The sequence below is a fragment of the Apis cerana genome, linkage group LG5, assembly GCF_029169275.1.
Source record: "Apis cerana isolate GH-2021 linkage group LG5, AcerK_1.0, whole genome shotgun sequence".
NCBI lineage: Eukaryota > Metazoa > Arthropoda > Insecta > Hymenoptera > Apidae > Apis > Apis cerana.
Genome location: NC_083856.1, coordinates 10,657,494 through 10,673,174, shown reverse-complemented (window position 1 = coordinate 10,673,174; position 15,681 = coordinate 10,657,494). Strand labels below are relative to the sequence as shown.

The window sequence follows — 15,681 nt, the reverse complement described above, 5'->3', positions numbered from 1 at the left end:
ATGTGACGAGGTGTTGACCGGCAGTACGTACAAAGGTAGCCACATGATTCTTCGTGTTCGTCTTATACTAAAAAAAGTATAAAATTTACATTTCCACAGACAGATGAGAACATCGATATGGGTATGTATACGGCACACAAATTTTTTCCATAGTACATGCGAATTTTCTCTATCACGAAATCGATACTTATACGCACGATTTATAGGATCGATACATTCTTTTTAGAGATAGGTTGAAACTTAACTTCTAGGGACTCGAGATTTGAATCCGAAATTTTGCCAGATCTCGAAACTCTTGAAATTCGAAATTTTCAAAATCCAAGTTTATTTTTTTCATTATCTTCTTTTTTTCTTTAAAGAATATCCATATTCTCAAAAATTGAAATATGATAATCTTAATGTTTGATTTTTCAAATTTTTCAAATTTAAGTTGATAATCAATAGTAACAATAATCATTTTTTAGAATGATTGACAAAAATTAAATTTTTATGTCAAATTTTTTTATTCGTATAAACAATTTCAAATAATGAATCAATGAAATCAATTTTTTTTTGTGTTGTTTCAACACATTAATATCGTGTTTCTTTTTTAAGAAAATATTTTTTCGATTAATTCTAATGTCACAGTTCAGATTTTGATTCCTTTTGGTTTTTTTTCAAAATCATTTGCTTGCACATACAATGATTCCATTCAATGAGTTTATCGAATCTGATTTGATTGCACATGTCAAAACATTTACATACTTTATATGGCATCCTTTCAAAGATAGAGTGTGTGTCCATTTAGAAATATTCTTGGAAATTGATCTTGAAAATGAATTCTTGCTTGTATTAAAAACGTGTTTGCGAGAATAATTGTAGATAAATAAATTTCGAAAATTTTAATATATATATATATATATATATATATATATATATATATATATATATAAAATATACTCATAAAAAAAATTCACTAAGAACCAGAGGATGAAAACGTTTAAAAGAATACACAGAAATGTTAATGCGAAACAGGACGGCAGCTTCGACAGACAAATTCGAGTGTTAAACTATTGTTAAGAATGCAAAAACAAATCGATACTTGTTCTGAATAATCTGAATAATCTGTAGACTATCACGATCGATAATGATTGATTATATAATTTGGTGTCGATAGTCTTTCGCACGAACGAACACGTGGATTGTTCTCACACGTTCTACATTTTTGTTATTAATATGTACACAAAATATTTTTTCGGCACGTTTATCGATAATAAGAAAAATTTTTTAAAAAAACTTTTCTTGATAATATTTTCTTGATTTATTGAAAAAACAAATTGATTTTTAAATTTATTTAAAATATTTAATTTTCAGTTATATGATGAATATGAAAAGTGGTGCTCAAATAATTGAACATGGATATCAATTTGTTCGCACCTTTGATAATTGCTGACAATGAAATACGGAAGAATACAAGGAGACAAGGATGATTAATAAAGAATATCATTAAGTTTTTGCTTCCTTTCATCGGCTTGTATAGTTAATATTTATAATTGATATCTGTATACTCTATCAGCTACCTGTATTTAAATTAGCGTAATTATCTTTTTTTTTTTTACATCGATCAATTATCAAATAATTCAAATTTGAATATCATTATCTTGTATCTTAATTTTCTTTTTTTTTAAAGCTCAATAATTTATGATCGATACAATGTTTTACAAATTCTTTCTTTCTCATTTATTAGTAATGAAATATTAATGCATGTGCAATGCTGATGCAAAGTAACGAGTTAAATACAAATGTCAAAGATAAATAGACGATGGACTTTGGTAGATAAAAAGGTATACTATTGCAGTTCATAGAAATGCATCCATTCCGACAGTATTGAAACATTGATTAGCATTTGAATGAATCGTGTATGTCCTTCTTCTAGATATTAATGCACATCATGTGCATTGTATCTTTTTTTTCTTTTTTTTCTTCTTGAAAATCACACAAGATACAAGAAAAAGAAAAATAAGGAAAACAATAAAATATTTATTGTAAAATTAATTCCTCTTAAACTTTAAACTTTCATTGTAATTAAATTTGTTGCAACGTTTATAATAAAAATACGAAAGTGGAAATGTTAAACAAGATATGATACAAAAGATAAGATTTATTTCGCACGTGCACTATGGCAATGAATAGAAAACTGACAACGGTTCGTCGAACTTAACGTAACAAGAAGAATATATGTTAAGTAAGCGATAAAAATCACATATTATTATAATTATAAAATTATGGATTTGAAAATCCTTTTTTTTTTCATATAGAAAAGAAATTAATAATCTCATAAAAAAATACTTATTAAATTATATATGTATATACGCGTTTGAGCGTAAGATTATCATTCTGATGTTATCGAGTAAATTAATCTGAATCAACAAAAAATTGTTCTTTACACGATAGACAATGTCTCTACATTCTATTCCACGCGAAATACTCTTTTTCTCATTAATTAATCAATTTCGAATGTCATGTCAAAGATAGCGAAATCATTTTGAACGTTTGACGTTATTAGTAGTAATCTGTACGAAAATACATTAAGTTTCGATGTGAAATAATAAACATTGAAGTCGATTAGATAAAATTGTAACAGATCGTGGAAAATGAAAAAGAGAGAAACGTGGTTAAAAGGAACGATATTATATACTACTCATAGATCCGATAAAGGAACAATTATCGATGATCCAGATGATTTGAAACTGGTGATGAATTAAATTCGTTAACTGTAAATTAAATTATCTAACTGATGAATTTTCAAAAAATTTTCTTTCGAAAGAAAAAAAGAATTATTTCAAGCGGGATCTGAACAAAGTATTCGATCCCGCAAAGTTTGAAATTCGATTTTCGCGAATTTAAAAATCCAGTCTCGATCCAGTTTTAATTATATTCTATTTCGTGATATATTATCCATCATTAGTAATAATGCGATTACATGCATGTATGCGTCGAGACACTCTAGCTGTATTTCCACGTGCCTGACTCGAATTCCTGATCTTTCATGAGTTAGCAAACGAGTGACCTTCTCTCCACTATGTAATACGTCGCATTTTCACGTGATTTAATCGAATCGGGAAAATTCTAATTATCTTTGCGAATCTAAAAATATCGAAGAGAGAAACATGTAGTCTAGTATCTAGTCTGGGATCGCTATGAATTTGCATTCATCTCGCCAGCGGCATCTTCTATTAAATTGCAAGTCGATACGTTTCGTGCCTCCTACTTCTCTGACAGCGTATCAGTCATCTGATACATGCAACTACGTTTCACAATTACGATTATTTTTTAGTCTACACTGCGCATTTCTTGTATTTTTAATTTTGTCGTATGCGCGATTACGAGTTGATTTGCAACCGAAAAATCAAAGTGTCGCATATTCCACGTACATCGAAACATCGAGATCGAAAGAAAGAAAGAAAGAGAAAAAGAAAAAGAAAGAGAAAGAAAAAAGAAAAAGTCACTCGAATTGCACGTTGCAATCAATTTTCATAAACGCATCAATTTTCGAGATATCATTTCGTCCATTTGCGCAAGTATAAATTGGTATATACGGAGAGGTTTCAATTAAATGCGATTTATTTTCAGCCTCTTTCGCCGAGCTGTTCGAATTCCAAGAACGGTTGCATTCATTAAGCTGCCGTAAGAATTGAATGTGGGTCCTACAATCATTCGTTCACGTGTCTGAACTTACAAGGACGAAGACCCGATTCGTTCGGTTACACCAGACTGGTCTGATACACATACATGCATTACATACACGTACATACATACAGGCCGTTCACAGGGCTCTCGTGGCACGAGAATATCGATGATGCATACTGAAATTATGTCATCTCGGTTATCTAACACTTTATTCGCGAAGCATTTATAGAGAATACGAGCACGAATATCTTTTTTTTTCTCGGCTTTATACCAATACCGAGTTAAACTTTTATTAACGGGTTAATAATCGCGTCGATTATCGATAATACGGACAATTATTGAAATCAGGAGAAAGTGTTTTCGATCAGATTACAGATCACTTTAGAAAGTTACCGTAAACGTATCGTAGATAGCGGTTTCGTTTAAGAATACACGTGGAGCAAAGTTCGTCCAGATCGATTTATTTTTGCGTTCATCGACACGCGTGATTCAACGGAACGTTTCGAACTGGATAAATCCAAAAGAATTCAATCTTAATATCCTGTTGGCTAGTCAGTAATATATGCGTTAGCGATTCACAAACTTTCACGAATTATTCCTTGAATAAGAATAAACCCGAGCGCGTTTGAACAAAAAAAAATTATTTCAAATATTACTTCAAACAGAAAACATACGATGTTCGTTACTTATCTTAAAAATTTGCTTCGTATAAGGATTTCGTGATTTTTATAATTTTAAAAAAAAAGTAGGAAAATGGAACATCGATAAAGAAAAAAAAAAAGCAAAAGAAACAAAAAAAGGTAAGTTTATGGATTTATCTAGAAAAACGAAGGAGGGACAGATTGGAATTTCTTTTGGAGTCTCAGGCGTCGAGGGTTGTCACCTTGAAATGGTCGGCACGTGTAGCCCTCCGGCGACCCTGAGGTCTTTAGACGTCTGTTAAAAACGTACGAGATCCTTACGAGATCTTTCCTAATTCGTTAGTTAGAGTCCCCTAGTATGAATTCTTAAAATAATCTGTTAGGGTAGATTGTAGTTGCGATATGTCTGGTGAATCATCATGCTAATCTTCAGGAGATGAATTGTTAATATAATTTAAATAGATAATTATATCAAGAAAAAAAACACGTAGATATTATTATATTATTATATTCATTCCCCCCCATTTTATCTATTTTTTTTTTGAACTACTTTTTTATAAACTTAATATATATTTATGACTGTGAATTATTTTTAAATCATGTATTTGTTTTTATACGAGGCATTTATAGATCATAAATTATTAGTTGGGGTTAAAAGAGTAAAGAAAATTGAAATATCAATACTTGTAAATTGATAACGATTGTAATATATAATGAGAAGAAATTATCTATACGGCCTTAAATGGTTCATTTTTGAATTTGCTTTCTCGATGAAATTGATAAGAATTTATCGATTCTATGTTGTCCCCCTAATGCTTTCTACATTGATAATGGTATAACGCTTATTATCGTGCTTATAATAAATGATTTGAATTGCTATTTAGTGATTTAAATTATTATTCATTTATATGCAGAAACAAATATTTATATTTATTACTTTTTTAATCTATTTCTTTCCGTGAATCATTTATATAACTATTATGCAAAGAATAACTCTTTTATTTTTTAAACCAATGTAAGCTAATTTTTTTGTAAGATTAATTTTTATCATTCGTTTAAATTTATTTTAATTACTTTTTTTATATTTTTGAATTTATGATTTCTTTATTCTCTTTAAATATGTCTGTGATTAAATATAATATCTATATGTTCATCAAATCATTTCTCGTACAAATTAAGAAATTTGTTCAACTACGTATGAAATGAGAGGAGAAGTGCCATTTTTTTTCGAAGCGTCCATGTACTTCTGTTAAACATAATTAATGACGTTCGTTAATGTGTTAATTTTTGAGATTAAGACGAGCATTTTTCGTACGAGATTTTTGTGTGATAAGCCAATTCGAAAGGCATTCCTTCTATGATTATTCTGACTGCGTATATCTCACATATACGTATATGTATATGTGTTTACATTCTGAAAAAGCCACGTGCCAGCAAGGTGAAAATATCGAATACTCGTTCAAAAAGAATCATTAAGATTGTTTAATTATTCATTAAGATTTGTTATACATGATACATATATCTACTTACATGTGTATACTTTTCAAGGAACGTTTAAAATCTCAAAAATAACACAAAATAACTTATTAAAAAAAGCTTTAAACAAGTTTATGTTTCAACATCATTCAACAATCAATTTTTGCTTAATTTCAACATAAATGAACAAGGTTTCAAAATTTCTCTATCATTTTCATGGATGATTAACATTTCGTAATCTATTTTGATGAAATTTGCAGATATATTTATTTTGACTCAACTGTTTATTTTGTTACTTAATCAATATTCAAATAACTTTTATTTTCTATTATTTTAGTATTATTATTATTTTATTATTTATTTATCTTCATTATGCAATACAAAAAACGAAAAATCAACAATAATTTTAATTTCGAAATGTATTCTTATTATAGTAAACTTTGATCGAATGAAAAGTTAAGAATATTATAATGTATTTTAAAAAAATTCTAAAAGTATATAAATTATCACATATAACAAAATATATGTAATTTTTTTATTTAATTTTACTATATTTGATATTTAACTTCATTCTATTATCGATATTATATTTATATTAATCAAGATTGAAATTAAGAAAAATTATCATGACTTTTAAGAACATATGATAATAATAATAATAATAATAATAGTAATAATAATAATAAAAATTGGAAAATATTAAAAAATATAAAATGTTGTAGAATTCAAAGCGTATAGCAGATATATGTACAATGAGAGTAAAATAATGTATAAGTAAATAATAGAATGATAAACAAAACAAATGGCAAATCAAACGGTATTTCTGTCGATATTGATTGCGTCCTTGACTTTGAACCTGAAAGATTAATAGATTTATAAAAGTATATCTAGATTCAAGAAATCGACTGTTCAAAAGTCTTCTTCTGATATACCTGTTGCAGCAATATGTTTGCTTCCACAGAAGTGGGGGTGCACGTGTCCCGGAGGGGCACCTATTTGGTCGACACGTGTACGACCTTGACTTTGACCTCGTCCACGAGACACCTACCCCCAGAGACAGAGGGTCGATGCATCTACCTCGAAAAGCGTCGCCTCTTTTTTTTCATCATATTTTTTTCTCAGAAGAAGGATCACTACTTTTGCGAAGATTCCATAGTCAGAGAGGGGAGCATATATATTGTTTCATAGATAGAGATAATATGATTTGAAGAAATGATTGTCACTACTACGTGTATAAGATTCGCACTGGTCAGCTAAAAATATACACATATGTACACATATATAATAAAGATTTTTTAGAATTTCATTTCTTAGATAGAATAATCTGGAAATGATCGAATAAGATAAGAACTCTATTATCTTTATTATTAAATTATTTCGATATACTTGAATAGTGATTATTTTATTTCTCTATCTTGAAAAATAATAATTCTATAAATATAACAATGTAGTTAGTAATGTATAGTATAGTAGTAAATATAGTAGTAATGTAATTTGAAATAAAAAAATTAGTAACGTTAACTAGATACGTTAAAATATTCTGTCAAATACAATTTTATTTTAAATTTTTTATAGTAATAGATAATTATTGATTTCTATTGAATTTGTCTTATATTTTATTCTTTTAAAATTGCACCATTTTAAAGATTAAAATTGTTGCTTTATTTAAGTATTCAGTTTCGAAACAAATGATAAATCATCGTTTAATGAGAGCGTGCAAACTTCAAGGAAAAATCAGTAATAAATATAATTTTATTTATTATTGACAGGAAAAAGAACGAATGACCTCAAACCTCATTTAATATTATCACATATTACGTGTAGAATTAACCATTTTTCTCTGTTTTTTTTTTCTATAGTCTGATTCAATATTAAATTTACAATTTATCGAATTTATATATATAATACATTTCTTAATGCATAGTAATACATATAATGAATATTCGTAATTTGAATGAATATTTAATAGATAAATAAATATTACAGATAAATTACTATTCATTGTTATCTATTAATTCAATTATCAATTTTTTTAAGAAAAAATAACGTGTCATTTGAAAGATATAAGTACATCAGACACGTGTTAATACTAATTATTAAATAATTAAATTACATATTTGTTACACATTCATTGATCTATTTTTTGATTTTATAAAATAATTTGATTAAAGATTTTTGTTCGTTCATTATTTATTTCTATTCATGTTTTGTATTTAGCTGTCTTTTAAAGAAAATAAATATTTTAGATAAAAAATTTTTCCTAATATCTATATATTTTCTTTCATATTTTACGAACAAATTCTTTCTTGTACAAATATTTGAAAGTGATTTTAAGATTTATAGTTTACGAAATTGATATGAAAAATTAACTTACATCCTAATTTTTATCATTATTTATTATATTTTCTATTAATATTTATGAAATTCTTTTTTTGAACTTTTTATCAAATTCTTCACACGAAATTTAATATTTTGAACTTTCAAATTTATATTTGACAACAAAATTGAAACACATTTTTTAACGAACGATTCAAAAAAAATTTTCTTTAATAAAAATTTTCTTCTTCTATATTCACAAAAGTATATATGATAATGTATTATATATCTTTTATATTTAAATAATCCAAAAAATAATTTTAAGATAATGCATTTTTAGAAGCTTTTTATAATTATAAAATTTAAAATCAAATATTAAAAATTGAATATAATATATTTAATAATATTTATCATAACTATTAAAAAAAAAAGATATATATGTATATAAAGACATAAATTAAAACCAATATTACAATAATTCTAATTTGACAAATTAAATTATTTATTCAATACAACCTAATCATAGTGCTTAAAATATTTATATTTTAATAATATATCTTATAAAATACTGATATATATTTATAATTGCTAACCATTATTTGTGGATTTATGATTTTGAAGTAATAATTTAAGGAATAGAAACTTTCATCTATTCTAAGCAATACCAAGTATTAAAAAATGATATAAAAGAAAAGATATTATTTTTCAGCAATTAATATTGATTAAAATAGATAGAAATTTGGTTATTATTATCCTCAGAATTTAATATCTTGAATCTCAAAAGTAGATGATTAAAAATATTCTAATATTGTAATTTTGAAATTAAAATCAAAGACAGTTAAATTATTCAATAAAATTAGGATTTTAATCTTATAATATCAGAAGATTATTAAAATCGATGAAATCTATTACTTTATATAATCATCTCTAAATTGTATAATTACATTATATTTATGGACAAAAAATATATAATTGAAATACAATTGAATTGTTAATTTTCTTCACACATATATATATATATATATATATATATATGTATATATATATATATATACTATATACATATAAGTTTATAAAGTTTATAATTATCAATTGATGAAATAAATTGAAAAAGATTATTTTTTTAAATATATGTATATATTTACTGAAAAATCTTTATTCATCTTGAGATTTCTTTTTCTTCTTTTTTTTCTTTTCTTTTATAACTTCTTCATTTATGTCTTCATTTGTATGTGTAATCTCTTCAATTTCCTGATCTTTATTATCTTTTTTCTTTTTCTTTTTTTTTATTTGTTCTGTAATAAAGAAAAGTTTTTTATTTATATTAAATACTTAGAAACTAAATTTTATATTTATACTTATAATATTATAATTTTATATTTATACTTAAATTTTATACTTATATATTAATTAATTATCGATATTACAATTTAAAATTTATAAAACTCAAAGAGAAATAAAATCTTACCCCCCGATATTTCAGAACTTGTTACTAATATCTTTTCTTCTTCTTTTTCACATTTAAAGCTAGATTCAACATTATCTCCTGTTGTTTCTTCTGATTTATTTTTCTTTTTTTTCTTTTTTGATATTGGGATTTCTTCTTCTGGTTGAATTACTTGTTGAATTATTGGTTCATCTGTATTGGCTTCCTTTTTTTTCTTTTTTTTAGGTATTTCTTCATCTGGTTTTGTAATTTCTTCTATTAGTGGTTTTTTATCTTCAATTTCCGAATGTCTTCTTTTTCCACTTGGTAGAGTTGTATCAGCAGCAATAGGATATTGCATATATTCGCTTTTAGTATGATATTTTTCAAATTTTGCTTTTGCTTTGCCTGTTCCACTAATTCTACGAAGATTTCCTTCTTCTAATATCCTCAAACGTGCTTCTAACTTAGTTTTATGCTCTGCACCAAGATCAAAATTTCCATCTTCTCCTAATGCATCTACTCTAGTTGCTAATGAAGCCTTAGCTGCTAACATTCTAGACATCTTTCCCTTATTTTTTGTTGAAGATTGTCCAACAAGTTGTGCATGATAAATTAAACCATATTTTGGTGTATCTTTTTTAGTTTTTAATGCCCTAAAAAGAGCTTTTTCTGCACCAAGTATTTGCACAGTAGATGCAGGATGCTTAGCAAGATTAATTAAAGATCCAGCATGTGAAATTAAACGAGCTCCTACTAATTCTCCAACAAGTACAGTTAAATTTGGAGCCATTGCCATCATTCTTGCTTTAAGATAATCATACAATTGTGTCCTATATTGAGAAATTTCAATAACCTGATCACATAAATGTTGAATATTTAAAATATCATCTTCAGAAATTTCAGTTCCCATAGATATTTCAGCAGCTTCTTTTACTTTTTCCTCTACATCTTCTGGTAAAATATCAGATAAATCTGAATTTATAGTATTTTCTCTAGTTCCAATTATTTTTACTGTTTTAACAAATGCTATATTATCTGTAATAATTTTTCCAAGTTCTGGAAAATGCCAACCATACCATTCACGACAACGCATAACATAGTTATTTAACTCTTTATCTAAATCATCTAATAGACAAACAGCTTGTATTATCATAGTATCAATTTTATCAGGTGAAAATTTCAATTTATATCTAGAAAGACTATGTGCTAAACCTAATGCCATTGCCGTTATTTCTTTTTTCGGTAAACCAGCCAATAAACTATCTATTTGACTTCTTATGCATCTCATTAATTCTTGTATAGCAGTATTACTGACACAAGATAAACTTAGTTTATCTTTTATGGCATTACCCAGTTTCGCATCTGCTACAGCTAATTGTTCTTGAAGTTCATTGCAATATTTTTTAAGTATTTTTTTCAACGATTTACAAAGTTTTCCTTCTACTGCAGCTGTTGTAGCTACAAGAGCTTCAGTAGTATCTGCAAACTTCTCAAAGTGTTTTAGTTTAACTCTGTAATATAAAAAGTAAATATAATTTTTACAAATATTAATGTTTAATGCAAAAAATACAAATAAAAGTATTATAATGTAATATGTATTTTGCATAATAAATTTATTATTATGATTATTAGTATAATTAATACTTTTTCAATATTTATACATACATTTTGCTAGCAGCTTCAGGTGTTTCAAATTCATGATAAAGATTTTCTACTTCTGTTAACTTATTTTCATCAAGTAACTATAAGAAACAAATATAATTTTATGTAACACATGTATTTATTATAATATTTATACTTAAAATTTCAAAATATTAAATGTTTAAATAATAGTAATTATAATAACCTATTACGAACACGTGCAACACATGGTTAGGTTAAATATTAAATTATATTTTTTTGAATACTTTACCTTAAAAATAGCATATCCCGCAGGAGTTTCAAATAATACTAACATTTTGACAAATTTTTACTTATGATAAAAATATTAAATCAATGTTTAAAGAAATCTCATTTGTGATGAAACGCGCCAACGAGCTATAGCATAAAGGAGATAGAGAATAGATCTACCATCCAGTATATTATTTTTCCACGTTTAAGCGGTGACGATTTTAAAATCTCTTTACAACTTTAATATTATTTCCAATGTTATCGATTCAAAGTATAAGCACAAATCAGAGACGAGATATTTTTCTTTATTATACATTCGCCTTAAATATATTGTTTTGTTGTGTATTTACTTGAAAATTTTATGTTATGACGAATTATAATGTTTTTGGATGTTTTAATATAATAAATGTCCAAAAAGTGCGCGAAATTAGATTTTAAAATTAATAATTAAGTAACAAATATTTTGAATTAATATCGTACAAATCTTGGAAAATTTGATATTTTTAATTGCATTTATCACTTTAAAGTATTTGTGAACTTTTATTAACTTTTAATACTAAAAATTTTAAAATATATTATTTATTAGAAATTTATGTTTGTATATGATAATTCTGATATGAAAAAAATCTTGTCTTTAGATTACATTTTGTTATATTATAATATATAACATGGAAAAAGAAAATATAACCAAAAGAAAGTAATGTGTCAGAAAAAAAAGAAAAAACGTTAGGATGTTTCCATTTTGAAATAGTCAATAGTCAAAGATTACTAAAATAGAAACTATCTAAAAATTTGCTAAAAATTTAAAAAAAGTGAAATAAAATTATTTGGTTGATTTGAAAATATATAGCAAATTTATAATTATTAAATCTAATTTTAAATTATTAATATTTAACTAAAGATAAAAACTTTTAAGAAAATGGAAAAAAATTTAATGGCAATCGTTGACTTGAAATTAAAATCAAAAAAATTTGATACATATCAAAATATCAAATATAGACGAATAAAGTATTGGTTTACATTAATTTGAATGAATTCATATCTAAGCGGATTGAAAAAAATCTTAACAATTTGTCAGCAATAATTCACAAAAATTCTGGAAAAGATATGATTATTGTAATTTTCAATTGTAAATAATAAATATTTATTATGATAAATCACATTAAGCTTGAATTTTAATTGTTTGCTTTAAAATTTTTTTTTTTTATTATTAATTTACATTTCCAATAAAAAAAAATTCAAATATAAAATAATGAATGTTTTATGTAAATTTGAAATAATATAGTTAAATAAATTGAACAAACTCATAGGATAAACTGATAATATATTGTTTCAATATAAAAATGCAATTAAATTTATGTCAAATGCAATTTTAAGAATTTAAATAATAGAAATGAAGATAAGATGAAATAAAGATTATAAAATTGACATTATTACGAGTCTTCAAAAATAACCTGATGCTTATCAGTTCGGCATGATGCATATAAAATTATAAAACATTTGTTATATGAAAATAAATTTACTTAAAGCAATGCCTATATAATATATATTACAATAAATATATATATAGCAATGATGTATATATTTTTAGATTTTATGAAACAGATTGCTATCTTATTAAGATTAAAATGACTACAATACAATTTTATGATTACAGCGAAAAAAAAAGAAAGAAAGAAAGAAAATATTATTTATAATAATAAAGATAAAAATTAAATATTTTAATTTCTGTTAATCTTTTCGTAAAAATTGGCAATTTTGAAAATCTATTTAAACTTATTTTCTTAAGAGAATTAAGGGAATTATTAAATATGACTTATTGAAAAAGCTTATTTAAAAATCAATAAGTAAACTAATTAAAAATTACATGAAATCATAAATGATGTTAAACTTTTAAAGTTTAAACACTGTTAAACTTTTTTTTTCGGTAAAAGAAATTATCAGTTATAAATATTTATATAAATATATATGTATATATATTTATGTGTATATATATATATATAATATATTTTTTTCATATGAAATAAATATTTTCGAAACATTTATTATATATATAAACAATATTATAATCTATTTTAATTACATAAATGTTTTAATATATAATTTCAACTATTTCAATATAACAATTTTAAACATTTCTTTAATTTTTAATTTGTAATTAAAATTTATATTTCAATACTTACACATACTGTAATGTAGATTGTTTTATATAATAATTAGGATATAGGAAATTTTTAAATCTAAAAGATAATTCCTAATGATTTATTTTTTTTCATTGTAAATATTAAAAAAAAATGAATTAAAATATTTATATATTTAATAAAATTTTTACATATAAATAAAATGATAAACTCTTCTTTATGTACAATTAAATTATAAAATATTTGTTAATACATTATTAATAAAATATCATACAAAATAATATTGTTATAATTTAAAAATCAAATCATAAAGAATTATCTTACTCATTTAAACTTTTGTTTCTAATTTGATATTTTTTGAAATATTTGAAAGTATTTTACATATAAAAAAATCATATTATTTTTTGGAGCAAATAATACATTTCAATAGAAGAAATGTAATACATTATTATTGATTTTATATAAACAAATCAGTATATAAACCATATAATTTTTATATATTGTTTTAAAATTTTTGTATAAAAATTTGGTTCTATACATTATGAATTGAGAATTATATAAATTGCTGTAATTTAAAATTTAATATTATATTAAATAAAAATTTGATATATATTTAATATTTAATATTAATATATATTTAGTATATAAGTAATCATATATGTAAATATATGAAATTAAAAATATTTTTATACAATTTTTAATTCATCAAATAGATAATTTAATTAGTGAAAATCACAAATATATATATATATATTTAATATTATTTTAAAATATAAATATGATACAAAAAAATAATTATATTAAATTGTCTGGAAACAAATTGCCTTTAATAATTCAATATTTAAAACTTTATATATCAGAAATATACAAATATATCATGAGAATAACTCATTGTATGTCCCAAAAATATTATTTATTAAAATTTTATCAAATATAAATACATATTTAATATTTAGAAATAAAATTGAGAAATGCAGTTCATGAATATGTTGATCATAAATATGACAATGAAAAATCATTATTAGATATAAATCGAAATTATATTAAAATTAATTATTAATTACTAAATTGAAATATTTTCAATTTTAAAACAATTTACTAAAATTGACTATTAATTTCCAGATAATCTAATAATAATAAGTTATATATATTTAGAAAAGTTATATATGCAATAATGTCTAAGAAATTATTTCTTAATTATTATTAAGAAATAATGATTTATTAATATTATTTATTATTATTCAATGAAATAGATGATTTAGAAGAAAAATTATATCACATTTTATTTTACAAAAACAAGAAATTATATATTTTTATCATTTTGAAAATATTTAATAATTTTAATGTAATGTAATTTTAATTTAATTGTTTATCTACATAAGATATATTTATGATTATAAATATTGGTTATATATTAGAATACAGAATAATTACAAGTATTAAATTTAGACATTGGTTTGAGTTTAAATCACAAATAGATTGATTTAATCTATACCCACATATTTATACATTTATATGTATGTATGTATGTATGTATGTATATATATATACATATATATACACACACAGACACACACATACACATATTATCATTTATTCAAAATTTTAAATTATATTATTACAATTAAGCATATATTTTTTCTATTAAATCTCAAAGCACTAAATAAATTGTATGTAATTCACAACTTTCATGTAATAAATTTATAACATTCATGTAATAAATGTTGATATTTTCAATCAAAAAATTCAGCAATATTATATTTTTCTTTCTAAATCAAGCAAGTTTATATTTTTCATATTTTTCATATAATTCTTTTAATTAATTATATTTATATATTTACATTAAATATAATATGCATTTATCATAGTTTTATAAACTAAATATATTCATATTATATATATCAATGTTTAAATTTTTTTTATTAACTGATTTTGTATAAAATATGAGGTATGATTATTAGTATTTTCTATTTAAATATTGTTATGACATTAAATATATCAGTGCAATATTTAAAAAAAAATATTAATAATATTTAAAACTGCTGATATATGCACTTATTAATTAATTTTGTAATCATATAATATATAATACAATAAGGTCATGTAATTTACAAACACC

At 23.4% G+C, this 15,681-nt stretch overlaps 1 protein-coding gene and 1 long non-coding RNA gene across 2 annotated transcripts; one reads left to right on the top strand and one right to left on the bottom strand.

Moving 5' to 3' along the window:
- Positions 1-19: 19 nt before the first annotated feature.
- On the top strand, positions 20-7,301 carry LOC133666112 (uncharacterized). The gene is made up of 2 exons (XR_009829777.1): positions 20-121; positions 6,728-7,301. It is a non-coding gene; the product is annotated as an uncharacterized LOC133666112 (long non-coding RNA).
- Positions 7,302-9,220: 1,919 nt separating this feature from the next.
- Positions 9,221-11,624, bottom strand: LOC107997917 (nucleolar protein 58). Its single transcript, XM_017056863.3, has 4 exons — positions 11,444-11,624; positions 11,197-11,273; positions 9,571-11,042; positions 9,221-9,397 (listed from the first exon to the last, which is right to left on the bottom strand). Exons 1-4 carry the CDS (start codon positions 11,486-11,488, stop codon positions 9,258-9,260), a joined length of 1,734 nt encoding a protein of 577 aa, XP_016912352.1. The 5' UTR covers positions 11,489-11,624; the 3' UTR covers positions 9,221-9,257.
- Between the last annotated feature and the right edge of the window lie 4,057 nt (positions 11,625-15,681).

What these genes read in the sequence shown, in the direction of transcription:
- LOC107997917 (XM_017056863.3), bottom strand. Translation starts at nt 11,488, where the DNA reads ATGTTAGTATTATTTGAAACTCCTGCGGGATATGCTATTTTTAAG. An exon ending in CGGGATATGCTATTTTTAAG is followed by an intron (nt 11,274 to 11,443) that starts GTAAAGTATTCA and finishes TGTTTCTTATAG; the next exon opens with TTACTTGATGAAAATAAGTT. An exon ending in CCTGAAGCTGCTAGCAAAAT is followed by an intron (nt 11,043 to 11,196) that starts GTATGTATAAAT and finishes TTTATATTACAG; the next exon opens with AGTTAAACTAAAACACTTTG.